The following is a 13,915-nucleotide window of genomic DNA, read 5'->3' as shown; positions in this document are numbered from 1 at the left end:
TATTATTATTATTCTCCGCTAAAGTGAAACTGTCAGAAAATGCCAAGAAAGAGCTAACATATCCAAAGGGTTCAAATGAAGGCAACTAGACCTCTTTGGTTTCTTGAAGACGTTTTGCTTCTCATCCGAGGAGCTTTGTGAATTCTAACTGGATAATGGGAGAGTCAAGCTTATAAGCTGCAGCTGTCTAGTGTTATTTAACAAGCCAAAACTACTCGTTAGCAATAGACTACTACTCCCTTCTCAGTCATCCAGGTCATGGACAAATGAGAACCTTCACCTGCATATCAAACATGGCAGTCTGATAGAACATCCCTACCGCTATTCAGATTCAAAAATTCATACCCAAAAACACCTAGGTGGGGCTATTGCAAAGTTCAATGCGTTTTTGCTAATAACTGTCAAACCATAAGTCACACACTCAAAAACTTTATATTTGGTTGATCCTTGGATGATTTAGCATTAGTTTTGTGATGGCCACACCCATTTCCGCCTAACTAGTTTTTTTTTTTTTTTTTTTTTTTTGCTAGATTGCAAAACATGCAAAACCCAGCTTTACCAACCCAAATTTGACAGAGTTTACCTTTAGGTGGTTTATGGAACATGTAAAGTGCAGTCCTGATTTGAGCACCCCCTTGAGTTTTTTTTATTAGGACTAATTTTGATTGACAGCCACATGTACAAATATTATTTTATTTTGAGATAAGTTTAACATTTTTGATCCTTGTAAATATAGGCAAATATATATATTAGAATATAGGCAGATGTCACACATCATAAAGGTAATCTAGGAATGTTTTGAGAATTTTTTATTTATGTCAAATTTTTTGTATTGTTGAAAAAAGTTTCTTGGTGGAAAGCTCTTTACATATATAGTAAATATAAACATATAGAACATGCACCGATGGTGTTCTGAGAATTTTTTACTAATTTTATAATATAGGGTTAATTTTTTATGAATAATATAAATTTGGCTGTGACAATTAAAATTATATTTATCAAATTTTCTTGAAACATCCTTTGAATCTACTGATACTAAACCAACAGTATTTTATTCCACATGTTCACATTGCCATGTGAGAAATATATTGCTAATTCTGGGAAGATTTATAGGTTTTTAGAAATAATTTGATCAGTAAATCATTCAATAGAAGCCAAAGTTTTTATTGAAATATCACTGAATCTAGAGACAATGATAAGTTAGAATATTATTATTCAACATGCCCTATAGGTTATAAATTGTAAGTCGCTTTGGATAAAAGTGTCTGCCCAATAAATAAACATAAACATTATTCTCAATATTCTACTGATGATCAGTACATTTTTTGGTAATCTTTAGATCAAATAAGGATTTTCTTTAAAAAAAAACATATTTTTTTTCGGTCAATGTAATTTCACATCTCAAAAGGGTAAAAAATTTCTCCTGAGCGTTAATTTCATTGTGCTGTTTGAAGTGAGATTCTCCACTGGCAGGAGAACGTGTGGGAGGAACGAGGCCACGAGAGGAATGGCGAAGGCCGGAGCGGGACTGGGTTAGGGACTTGCGCTGGTTGGCTTGCAACCCGTTGATAACTGCGTGCAGTTCTAGTTTTAATTGTATTTTTTATTTAACCTTTATTTAACCAGATGAGTCGAATGAGAACTCATTCTCATTTACAACGGCGATCTGGCTAAGAGGCTGCAGCAAAAGACACAAAAGCCCTTTGTACAAGATCATGCCGGCTAGTCGGCATAATATTACAGCAATGGTGGTTCTTGTAAACGTGCCATGCTGGCATGGCGTTGCGCAAATTTTGCTGCATTTGTTCTGCCTAGCTTTGTAGTGTAATGATGCAGTAGTGCTCCGTCTCTTAAATGACTATTGCGCTATGGTGCAACAGAGGGAGGTGTCATGATGACGTGGGGAGTTAATGCTGAGCTCCGGCCGGCAAATATGTTGAAAATTAAAGTTAAAACACGCAATAAGTTTTGCTTTTTGAACAAAATCAGCTGAGATGGCAAACTTGAGTGCCGTAGCACTCCATGAGCGCCTCTCTGTTAAAACTGAAACTCATATCATCAGAGACTGCACAGGGACTGATGGGGACGGACACCTCCAAGATAAACGGAAGTCCGTGGCATTGCAGAGACCGCCCCCATACCCTCTTTATGCCGCCATCACCTAATCTTTTATTAAAAGGACACAATTAAGCCACATTATTGCCATGGTCTAACCACTAATAAACGACCTAAGGGTCCCTAATGCCTCCACGGCATTGTTTTATAAAAACGGCTATAGTTTACACCAAAGAAAAATGGATAAGTTAAAACATACAAGATAAAAATTAAATTTAAAAGGTTACACATAAAGACAAAGGACTGTTCTCATTTACAATATGTAAAAGCAATCAAAACAGAATTAAAACAATCTTTAAGTACTCTGGACCAGGCACATTGATTAAAAACTATTGATTACAATCAATTATTGAATGTAGATAATGGATTGTAGGCAGTGAGCTTCAGTGATTTATGCAGCTCATTCCAGTCTTTAGAAGCAGCGAAGTGGAATGAGGAGCAGCCAAATTTCGCTGGTAGTTAGGAGGGAAGAGTAATGACGGGGTTCTGCCGATGAGTGTTTTGTATAGAAATTGATACCAATGTAACCGGGAATGGAGTGATGGCCAGCTAAGAGAGTACAGATCACAATGATGAGTAGTGAAAGGGGCACCAGTGACTAAACAGATTGCTGAGTGATAAATGACATTGAGTTTATGAGAAGTATTTTGGAAGCAGTCATATAAATGATGTCACCATAAGAAGTTAGGAAGGATTGTCATTTTAACCCTGGTTTGCTTTGCAGAATGAATGAGTAAAGCATGACCTGAAACCCATTTCTTGACTTGACTTTAGAAAGTCATGAATTAATGTAATTTTCAAATGAAAGTGTGCTGTCAACCCAACCCAAATACTTATTAGAACTTACAAGTTGTAGTTCTGTACCATCCAGGGCAACAATACTAGGGTGGCAAGTTTATTGCGCAAGTTACGGTTGAAGATCATGAACTTTGTTTCACTTGTGTTCAAATGAAGATGAAGGTAGGTGATGGCATATTGAAGACAATTAAAGTTGTGCTGCAAGGACTACAAAATTGCATTCAAGGAAACTGCATGCATATAAAATGGCGACGTCCGCATATAAATGTATATGGGAACTGTCAACATGAACAATGCTATTAATATAGATTTTTGAATAAGGTTGGTCCCAGGATAGACCCTTGAGGAACAACCATGATAGATTGGTAACCCTCTGTTCTCACTGTTTGCACACGGCCTAAGATATAACTTCTAAAACATGCTACAGAGGCTAGGAGGGGGATCTGGCCATCTGGTTGGGGTCTGGGGTGGTGGGATGCTGTGCTCAGCGTTGGGCGGGGGAGCCTGCTCATCAGCACCCCAGCAGGAAGAGTCGAACTCTGGGAACCAGTGATGGTTGTACCCTTTGTGCAGCAGAACCGGGACCAGAGTGAATAGGGTGTGTATGGGGAGCATGAGTGAGTGTATGGCGTGCATTTTTGTAAGTCTTTGGTTGTATGTGTATGTGTGAGCATGAGGGAGGGAATGTGTGACTGTGTCTGTGTATGACTGTATATGTCAGGTGGGGCCTTTGACTCTTTCCCTCTCCTGGGACTTCTTTTGATGATATAGATCTTTGCCTCCCCTCCCCCTGCCACACCTGGTGTGGAGTGTAATTATTTGGTCTGCCTGAGTGTTCGTGGCTCCCGGGTCAGGGGGTTTTAAGATTTTTGGCGTCTGCCTGATAAATCCCAGTGGCTGCCTGGTGCGGTCTGAGTCCCTGGACTCTGTTGGGTCCTTGGCAGGGGTGGTCGCCCCTGGGTCCCAGGTCGCTGGGTTCCGTGCTCAGCTGGCTAGGGGGTGGGAGGCTGCGGGCGGGCCTGTGGGCTTGCCGCTGATATCTCCCGGGGCTCTGCCGGCTGCTGGTTGTGGCCCCCCCGGGGCAATCCTCTGTGCCTCTTGAGGGGAGCGGGCGCTTGTCCGGTAGCGTCTTCCTGGGGTCCCTTTGATCTGTGACAACTCCTGGATCTCTGGGACTTGGGGCTCTCTCCATCTCCTACACATCTTTGGGGGCAGATCTGTGGTCCTTCACACTCTATTGGACGCTCCTATAGAGAAACCTTACATATACAGGTCCTCCTCAAAAAATTAGCATATTGTGATGAAGTTCATTATTGTCTGTAATGTACTGATAAACATTAGACTTTCATATATATTAGATTCATTACACACAACTGAAGTAGTTCAAGCCTTTTATTGTTTCTAATATTGATGATTTTGGCGTACAGCTCATGAAAACCCAAGTGCCACAGGCTGGTTGCCTCCATGCCACGCCGCCCTGAAGCAGTAATTTCGGCAAAAGGATTCCTGACCAAGTACTGAGTACATAACTGAACATAATTATTTGAAGGATGACTTTTTTTTTGTATTAGAAACACTTTTCTTTTATTGGTCGGATGAAATATGCTATTTTTTTGAGATAGGAACTTTGGGTTTTCATGAGCTTTTGTGGAGTAAACATTTTAAACAGATTATGTGACGCAAAAATGTTAAACATTATTATTAATATTATGATGTGTAAATATACTGATAGATTTAACTATTAAAATTAACAAATACTAATCTGGTGTGATTTAAGATCTGAAATGAATGATTACAGGAAAAATATTAATTTAAACATATCAATCATTAATGTAAAATGTAGGACACAGTATTCAAACTCTTTGGATTTAAACAAATTACTCATTCAACAGAATATAATTATATGGAGTTTTGACGTCATGTGAGTCTGGGAAGACTAGCTTTATTAAAAGGGTAAAAGATAAGAAGTCCTGTGTCTTGCAGCCTTGAGGACTCATGACGTTTGCAGGATTCGTTAAGATTATTGGCTCAGGTACATTTCTTCATTTCGGCACCACGGTGTCAGATAGACCTGTATGAAGACGTTTGGCCTCTAAGTTAAAAGTTAACTTCTGGTCATTTTTGATGAAAAACGTGGCCATTCGGTACGTAACATGTCCCCCTTCCAAGGGCATGGGGTCACGACAGAAGACCACGAGATGTTGGACAACCTAATAACGCTTACACATTAGCGTCGGCACGGTAGGGGTTTGGTCGGGCTGGATGGCGTGAGTTCGGTCTCGAACGGGTGGTGTAGTGTTCACATATAAATCCCCGAGTCTGTGGTAAACATACTATAAGGTAAACAAAGGTGAACATGAGCTGTGTTGCTTTTGGAGACTCTGAACCACATTATTTTATGAATTTGCTGTGTGTGTCCTCATAATCTTGTGCCACACACACACACACACACACACACACACACACACACACACACACACACACACACACACACACACACACACACACACACACTGATTTCTCCCCTGAACAGCTGTCTGCTCACTAGGGCAAGGGCTCTGATGCAGAGAACAGGCACACACACACACAGAGCTATTCTCTTCTCCTGTTCCCACACTGAACAGCAGCTCCGGAGCAGCAGCTCCGCGCTACAGACAGAAGTTTACTCAACAGCATCCAGCATGATAATGAAACGCACATGCAGGAAACCCCCTGCTGGCTCATTCTTGTCGCAGATCTGAGGCAGTAGGCATAATTTCAGCCGGCCAATCAGTCCGTAGTGTCTCCTCGGTCCCAGTCTGACTGCTGGGGAGAAGGTCTGAGAAAAAGTAGCCTCTTCTGACCTGAATCATAATTTTATCACCTTCATCAACTATCAAGAGTCAGAGGTCTCATGTCCAGATCAGACTTAAAGAAACTTATTCATGCTTTTATTTTTAGTCGGCTGGACTACTGCAATGGTCTTCTAACTGGTCTTCCCAAAAAAAAAGCTGTGAAGCAACTGCAGCTTGTTCAGAATGCTGCTGCTAGAATCTGACCCATGTTAAGAAGAAGAAGAAGAAAATATCATTTCTATAGCGCCTCTCAAGATAAAAATCACGAGGCGCTTAAGCATAATTCTGCGCACACGTAGACGCATAAGAGACCTGGATGATGAAGCTCAATGGTTAAAGGAATCACTGAAGCGGTGTGAAGCGCTCCGTCGCGCGTCTAGGCGGTACCGTAGGAGGCGAGCTGCCGTGGTTCGCCGCATGCTACAGCAGCGGGCTATCTAGGTGTGCACAGCGTCCCCCAGTCCCCTCCTCCTTGTCTGGAACTCTACCTCACCAGTCTGAAGCAGCCACCCTGTCCATAACAATTCCGGACCTGTTACTAGGGGCTTCGTCCGGATAAATTCCGGAACACGTTATCCGGATGTTTGTATTCAGACACAAAGGTCTTACGGACAGAGTCCGGAACATTTCCATTTTTCATGGCCTGTCTGAAGGGGGCTCATGATTGATGTCAAGTTGTTGTTGTTAGCCTCAAGGGCATTATGCCGATTATCACTTGTAAGTCGCTTTGGACGAAAGCGTCTGCTAAATACATAAACATAAACATTCCCAGACAATATGGTGGAACTCAGCAAAGCATCAAAAACAAACACACAGGGCATTGACCATTGACCGAAAAAGTGCAGAAACAAACAAAATAAACAAATCGTACAATATATGAAAGGGGAATATAAAAGCGTGTGAACGCAATTAATGAATTTAAAAAGAAAGAGCAAATTAATCAGTAGCTCGTAACTGACACAAAGTTCAAATTAAAGTATAAAAGGTGTGTGATAAAGTAACCACTGGTAGTCAAATGTAATGGAAATGTGTTTGTATCCCTTGAAGGAAAATAACAAAAATGAAAAATACATGGAAGAAGAAACTTACAACAAGAGGTGGAAGAAGTTAATCAGTAATAGTAATCGAATCCTATGTGTGTGTACCACAAATGGAATTAAAAGATTAGTAATGTGAAAATGAAATTAACAATGAAAAATTGAATCAGTGTATAAAAGTTTAGAAAATTTTTAACTATCTAGAAACTGGAAAAAAAAATTGAATTTAGATTAATCTCAACAGTGAGCAGTTTTAACTGCATTTCACTTTTACGAAACTAGTCATCATCTCAGATCTTCAGCAACCCACAGCATGACGACATGAAAGCCAACCAAGTCCGTACGTTATGGACCACCAATAACTGTTTAATTTTAAGACTGAATAGTGTCTCTCACTGAGAGCTCTACCTGTCCTGTTATAATTACTTCGTCAGTTCCTCTTTTAAAATGTATCTCGACATCAAGGCCCTATCAACACATTTAACCCTTACATGCCTTACTTGTGATCCAGTGCCAGAACAACCCCTGCAGGGTATCCGCGGGTCCTTAAAAAGTCTTAAATTAGCTTTTCCTAATTTAAGGCTTTAAAAGTCCTTAAAAATGACAAATAATCCTTAAATCCAGTTTCCAAAGGTCTTAAATTACCAAAGACCCAATAAACAAGATTCTTTTATTTCTATAAAAATTTCGTGAATTTCTAGTTAGTGTTCAGCATTTTTTGTGTATGATGTTGACGTAAGCGGAACCGTACGCAGTCAGTTGGTTGTGAAAGGGGGCTATTTTTTTAGATGAGCACATTAGCTGGTTAAGCTAGTGGGAGCTTGCGCCATGGGGAAGGGCAAGTTTAATGGTAACTGGATGGCTAATCCCACGTTCGCGACGTGGTTAGGACAGGTTCCAGGCAATATCTGGAAATTATCGCTTAAATTTAATTTTTAAAATAGCTTAAATTTGGTCTAAGTGGCCTTAAAAAAGGTTTTAAAAAGTCTTAAATTTTGCTCCCTTAAATCTGCAGATACCCTGCCCTGACCGTTTGAGTGGACAAACCTGGCTCATGCTCGCAGAGGCATTACTTTCGTAGGGAACTAACCCAGACTGTTCACAGTGGGTCTAGTTCCTCTGCTTACCTCCTACTGGCTTGGATTCAGAAAACTGTGTTGGCCAGGAGAAGTCACTCCACACGATCACGTTTCTGGATCTCACTGGACTGGTTATAGGGGGTATCGTAGAATTCTGATGTGTGCAGCAGAGTGTGCAGCTCAGATCCAGAGATGCTGCACGAGCCTTGTCGATCCCAGCTGGCTTCTGGGATTAGGAGCAAAGGGCTAAACTGACCTGTGCTGAGTTCCCCTTATGAGGAAGGAGCTTTCAGCAATAGAACTGTTTAAGTAGATAAGATAAGTCAAATCACTCGCAGGAGACGATGCTTTGTTTTTTGGATGCTAATAAGGCAACCCTTTTAATGAGTAAAATGTTTTAACACAACAAAATCAGCTGCAATATAGATGACTAAAAACAGCAAATCCATATTTCTTTTGAGAGTTTTGTTATTTTATCTTTTTTTTTTGGTTGATAATGTAAAACAGGGGTGCCCAATCCTCGTCCTGGAGGGCCGGTACCCAGCAGGTTTAGTGGGTTTTCTGCTCCAACACACTTGATTAACTGGTTGAATCACCTGTGCAGCATCTCATCAGGCTCTGCAGAAGCCTGTTAATCAGCTGCTGATTGAAATCAGGTGTGTTGAAGCTGAATTAAAAGTAAAACGTGCTGGATAGCGGCCCTCAAGGACCAGGATTGAGCACCCCTGATGTAAAACAAGTTAAAATTAACATCTAGTAAAATGTGTCTACTTAACTAAAGTTAAAATGTGATTCAGACTAAAGTATAACATCAAAATATTGAAATGAGATTATAAAATCAAGATATATCAAAATGGAAAAATGTAAAGGCAAAATGCAATTCAAAATCAATCAATCAAAATCTTAAGAGTTACAAGTAAAATTGAAGGGCAAATGTTATTGCACTAAAATGTTAAGGATTAAAGATTAACAAATGAAAGAGATATAAAATCAAGAGTAAGTAATGAAGTTTCTTTGTAATTAAGTAGGAATGCAGGGAGTGCAGAATTATTAGGCAAATGAGTGTTTTGTCCACATCATCCTCTTCATGCATGTGGTCTTACTCCAAGCTGTATAGGCTCGAAAGCCTACTACCAATTAAGCATATTAGGTGATGTGCATCTCTGTAATGAGAAGGGGTGTGGTCTAATGACATCAACACCCTCAACTTCCTTTCCTTTGGCAAAATGGGTCAAAAGAAGGACTTGACAGGCTCAGAAAGGTAAAAAATCGTGAGATATCTTGCAGAGGAATGCAGCTGTCTTAAAACTGCAAAGCTTCTGATCATCGAACAATCAAGCGTTTCATTCAAAATAGTCAACAGGGTCGCAAGAAGCGTGTGGACAAACCAAGGCGCAAAATAACTGCCCATGAACTGCGAAAAGTCAAGCGTGCAGCTGCCAAGATGCCACTTGCCACCAGTTTGGCCGTATTTCAGAGCTGCAACATCACTGGAGTGCCCAAAAGCACAAGGTGTGCAATACTCAGAGACATGGCCAAGGTAAGAAAGGCTGAAAGACGACCACCACTGAACAAGACACACAAGCTGAAACGTCAAGACTGGGCCAAGAAATATCTCAAGACTGGTTTTTCTAAGGTTTTATGGACTGATGAAATGAGAGTGAGTCTTGATGGACCAGATGGATGGGCCCGTGGCTGGATTGGTAAAGGGCAGAGAGCTCCAGTCCGACTCAGACGCCAGCAAGGTGGAGGTGGAGTACTGGTTTGGGCTGGTATCTTCAAAGATGAGCTTGTGGGGCCTTTTCGGGTTGAGGATGGAGTCAAGCTCAACTCCCAGTCCTACTGCCAGTTTCTGGAAGACACCTTCTTCAAGCAGTGGTACAGGAAGAAGTCTGCATCCTTCAAGAAAACATGATGTTCATGCAGGACAATGCTCCATCACACGCGTCCAAGTACTCCACAGCGTGGCTGGCAAGAAAGGGTATAAAAGAAGAAAAACTAATGACATGGCCTCCTTGTTCACCTGATCTGAACCCCATTGAGAACCTGTGGTCCATCATCAAATGTGAGATTTACAAGGAGAGAATACGGTACACCTCTCTGAACCGTGTCTGGGAGGCTGTGGTTGCTGCTGCACGCAATGTTGATGGTGAACAGATCAAAACACTGACAGAATCCATGCATGGCAGGCTTTTGAGTGTCCTTGCAAAGAAAGGTGGCTATATTGGTCGCTGATTTGTTTTTGTATTGTTTTTGAATGTCAGAAATGTATATTTGGGAATGTGGAGATGTTATATTGGTTTCACTGGTAAAAATAAATAATTGAAATGGGTATATATTTGTTTTTTGTTAAGTTGCCTAATAATTATGCACAGTAATAGTCACCTGCACACACAGATATCCCCCTAAAATAGCTAAAACTAAAAACAAACTAAAAACTACTTCCAAAAACATTCAGCTTTGATATTAATGAGTTGTTTGGGTTCATTGAGAACACGGTTGTTGTTCAATAATAAAATTATTCCTCAGAAATACAACTTGCCGAATAATTCTGCACTCCCTGTATTGGTTAAGTTGAGATGAACTTCAGCAGTTTACATTCCCTATAGGTAGATAGATAAAATCCTTTCCTGAGCCTTTGAGCGCCGCCAAGCTTCTCGCTTACCGGTTTTGGTCAGTACCTCTCAAATGCTGGAGCTCTGTTTTGTCCTCTATCCTAGTATTTATTACTAGGCTGTGCATATAAATAAATGCAGCGTCTCTGAGGCACTGGCCCTAAAGGCCGTTTTGATGCAGCCCTTGTTTGCAACGCTTGTTCCAGATTTAGAAAAAGAAAAGATTGCGCTGTAGGATCATTTTCCATGGTTTCCCGAGGTTTTCTGCCTTCAGGTTACAGAATGACAATCGCGAGAGCCCTGTTTGTTCTTTGTTGATCACTTTTATAGCAAATTCACTGCACACCCTTTCCATCAGACAGTGACATCATTAAGCTTTGGCTTCACAGTTGTAACCACAGCTTGTGCTTTTGTGAGTTCAAAAGTTGTAACCTCATCCCGACTCCTAGGCAGGGTGACATGAAGGTGCTCTCACTTTTGGCACGATGTATCATCACATTCTGTAATTACATCAAGGTGAAGTCAAGTTTACGCTTTTACAGGTGCAACACAAGTAGATAACATTTAGAACCAAATGTCGTCACCTCCGCTGTGGATTTCAGTTTTTAGTGGGGTGACTCACATTCTGTGCATATCAAGGTCTCTGCATCTCGTGCATGCTTTAGCAGGAAGGTTCAGGTGTCAGCACCCGGTCCCAACAAACATTTTGTCTTTTTTTTTTGTCCACCGTGAGTTCCTGTTCATACAAAGGGCCAGGGTGGTAACCCTGAGGCAGCCCCCGCCGCACCCTCCGTGGACAGGAAGAGCGGTGTCGCCAGACCCCACCTGGTGTCCAGTCCGAGCAATTCTGCATGTAGAACTCTCCACCAGCAGCCAATCCAGACCATGGTCCACCATCTTCCACCGGGCAGAACGCACCAGCAGGTGTCCAGCCTCCAAGCACTGCTGTGGGATGACTCCACCATCATATGAGTACACCAAACGGGAGTCCAACATCCGTCACATAGCCATCTCCCAGGTAACACGGTAAAGATTACTAGAATCATGAAGCCTTTTTCTAAACATCACCAGGTGCCTCCACCTTGAGGGCCCAGCACGGTCCCCCGCTGAGTGTTTACTCACCAGCACATGGCCAGTCTCCTGGTGCACCCAAAATCTACAGAGGCGATGAGTATTTACAGCCTCCCCCCTAGAGTCTGAGGGAGTAGAAACAGAGTGCTATCTCCATGGCTCTTCCTCCAAGCACTCTGACCACCAATGTCCAGATTGCGCATCCGCACTGCGCATTCCTCCACCTCAGCCCACCGAGGCCCCTCGGGAGCGACCTGGGCCAAACTCTGACATCCTCTTCCATGCTACAGTTGAGACAATGAGTCCCAGCAGCATGGGCACGGGAACGAAAGAAGAGCACAACGTTATGAAAAGCAAAAGCAAAAGAAGTAGTCGGGCGTAGAGCCCCATCAGGGGTATTGTCTCCATAAAGATTATTTACAACATAGCACAACCCCACCGCAGTCCATTCCTCGTCGGAATATAACAAGTCCAATGTTCTCGGCAAACCACCATGATTTCTGTGCCTTGCAAGAAAGTACAGACACATAGCAGTGGCGAAGATTGCAAGAACGTCTAAAATGGCCTCAACAAAGCAAGATGCCCCGTGAAGCCAGCACAACATCAACACCGGCCTAAGTTTGAGCTGTAGCATAGGCCATTCATTTGCAGTTTTAACGCACCAATATGTAACCACGGCTATGGAAAACCCAATTAGCCCCCCATCAATCATTACCAGCCACATCCATCACAAATGAGAAAATTGCTAAGCAGTGGCAGCCAAACCGACAATAGCAATAGTGCGGTTGATCACCTTCAAAACCCCCATTCATTTAACAAATATAGGAAGAGCAAACACCCAGACAGGAAAACGTGTCCCTTAAACAGTCATCTACACACGCTGTTATATACACAAGGCACTTAAGAGCACTGATATAATACTGCACGAAAAAACGAGCACAAGACAAGGGATACATAAATCAGTCCAATCCACTGTCTTACCAGATCATAACGGTCAAGTGGTCCCCTAGACGGGAGGCCAACATCACTGGCATTGGACAGACCGGCCATCGACTCGCGGTCATCATCGCTAGAATTGTGGGCACTCATTCTGAAACGGGATTTTCGCTCAAGACCCTCTGTGAGCTGCAAGGAGCAGTATGTCTGTTCTCAACGCAAAATGTGGTCTCACACTCCTGCACACCTGTTTGCTGTCTCTATTTCCTGTGTCCTCCCTGCACCAACATATATGCATAACCTCAAACTCACAGCATTTTCTGATCAAAACCCCCAGCAGCACACTCTCTTTATACAGACAAAGCAATCTGAGAAAAGCACCCACAGTGTTGCTGCCCCTTGGCATCCAAGAGAAATAAGGGGGAGAGCTTCGACGGGTGCAGCTTTTTATTTGCGTCAGGATGTAGATGCACACATCTCATTCCCAGAATTGCACCGAGCACCTGGTGCCAGTCACTGTGCAAACACCGTGAAAACTGAAAATACATAATTTACAAACAAATTAAAGACAATAGCTGACAAACATCAGGAGCAACAAACAGAAACAAAGAACAAATACCTTGCTCCTCTTGCCATGGGGTGCAATCAAAGTAATGTCATGCAGAGCCTTGGCACAGCAAGACCATAGACTAAATGTACAAGCATTTGTTAGGGCAACATGTTCTTATTTAATCAGTTTTAGACAAAATACCCGCACTTACGTGGAAGTTTGGTCTGCTGCAACACGCCAAGCCAGGTGGAATGCCAACGCCACGTCCACATCCGGGTTAACGCCCACTTATATGCAATTGAATGAGTGACGTTGACTATCGACCTGCTCTCAGCCATTTACACTCCCACCAAATCATGATTTATGCAACAAAAAAAAAAGGCAGTTAACAGTACTGTATTTTACTTCCTAATTAAAAACAAAGAGCAAAAACTTAACTCTCAACTAACACAACCAGTTTTTGTACAGGACGTCCAAGAACGGACACACGGTTCTGTCTATCATTCAGACCTCTGTTTCTCATCTGAACCTTAACTCGTCAGACTATTCCATCTTTTCCCTCTGCAGTGCCAATCACACGACCCAGTTGCCACTGACATCTTGGAAGTACATCATCTTTAACAAGGACTATGTCATCCACCTTTACATTGCGGCGCAGTTTGTGCCATTTTTGTCTGAGAGAGATGTTACTGAGATATTCTCTTTTCCATCTGCTCCAGAATTGTTCTACGAGAAACTGTACTCTACGCTACCTTTTGAGTGCATACACGCCTTCTTTGACAAAGTTCCAGGTGTTGGTAAAGCAATTTTAGACTTCATAAGGATAAGATGATTAGGAGTGAGTGGTTCAGGTACGTTAGGTTCGTTAATGTTGTAAACA

General features: G+C 42.1%; 1 protein-coding gene across 3 annotated transcripts in view; it reads left to right on the top strand.

Annotated features, from left to right (window-relative positions):
* The window catches only part of ube2l3b (ubiquitin-conjugating enzyme E2L 3b), an 81,380-nt gene that overhangs the window by 45,308 nt on the left and 22,157 nt on the right, over positions 1-13,915 (top strand). For 2 of the 3 annotated variants that reach the window (XM_015976468.3, XM_054734599.2), the window contains exon 4: positions 11,212-11,496. The exons of the other annotated variant lie outside the window; for it this stretch is intronic. In XM_015976468.3, the coding sequence (XP_015831954.1) occupies positions 11,212-11,450 (239 nt within the window). In that variant the 3' untranslated portion in view covers positions 11,451-11,496. The remainder of the gene's footprint in view (positions 1-11,211; positions 11,497-13,915) is intronic. 3 annotated transcript variants of the gene reach the window in all.

This window comes from Nothobranchius furzeri, chromosome 17 (genome assembly GCF_043380555.1).
Source record: "Nothobranchius furzeri strain GRZ-AD chromosome 17, NfurGRZ-RIMD1, whole genome shotgun sequence".
In the NCBI taxonomy this organism is placed as follows: Eukaryota; Metazoa; Chordata; class Actinopteri; order Cyprinodontiformes; family Nothobranchiidae; genus Nothobranchius; species Nothobranchius furzeri.
This window is presented reverse-complemented; position numbering and strand designations above follow the sequence as displayed.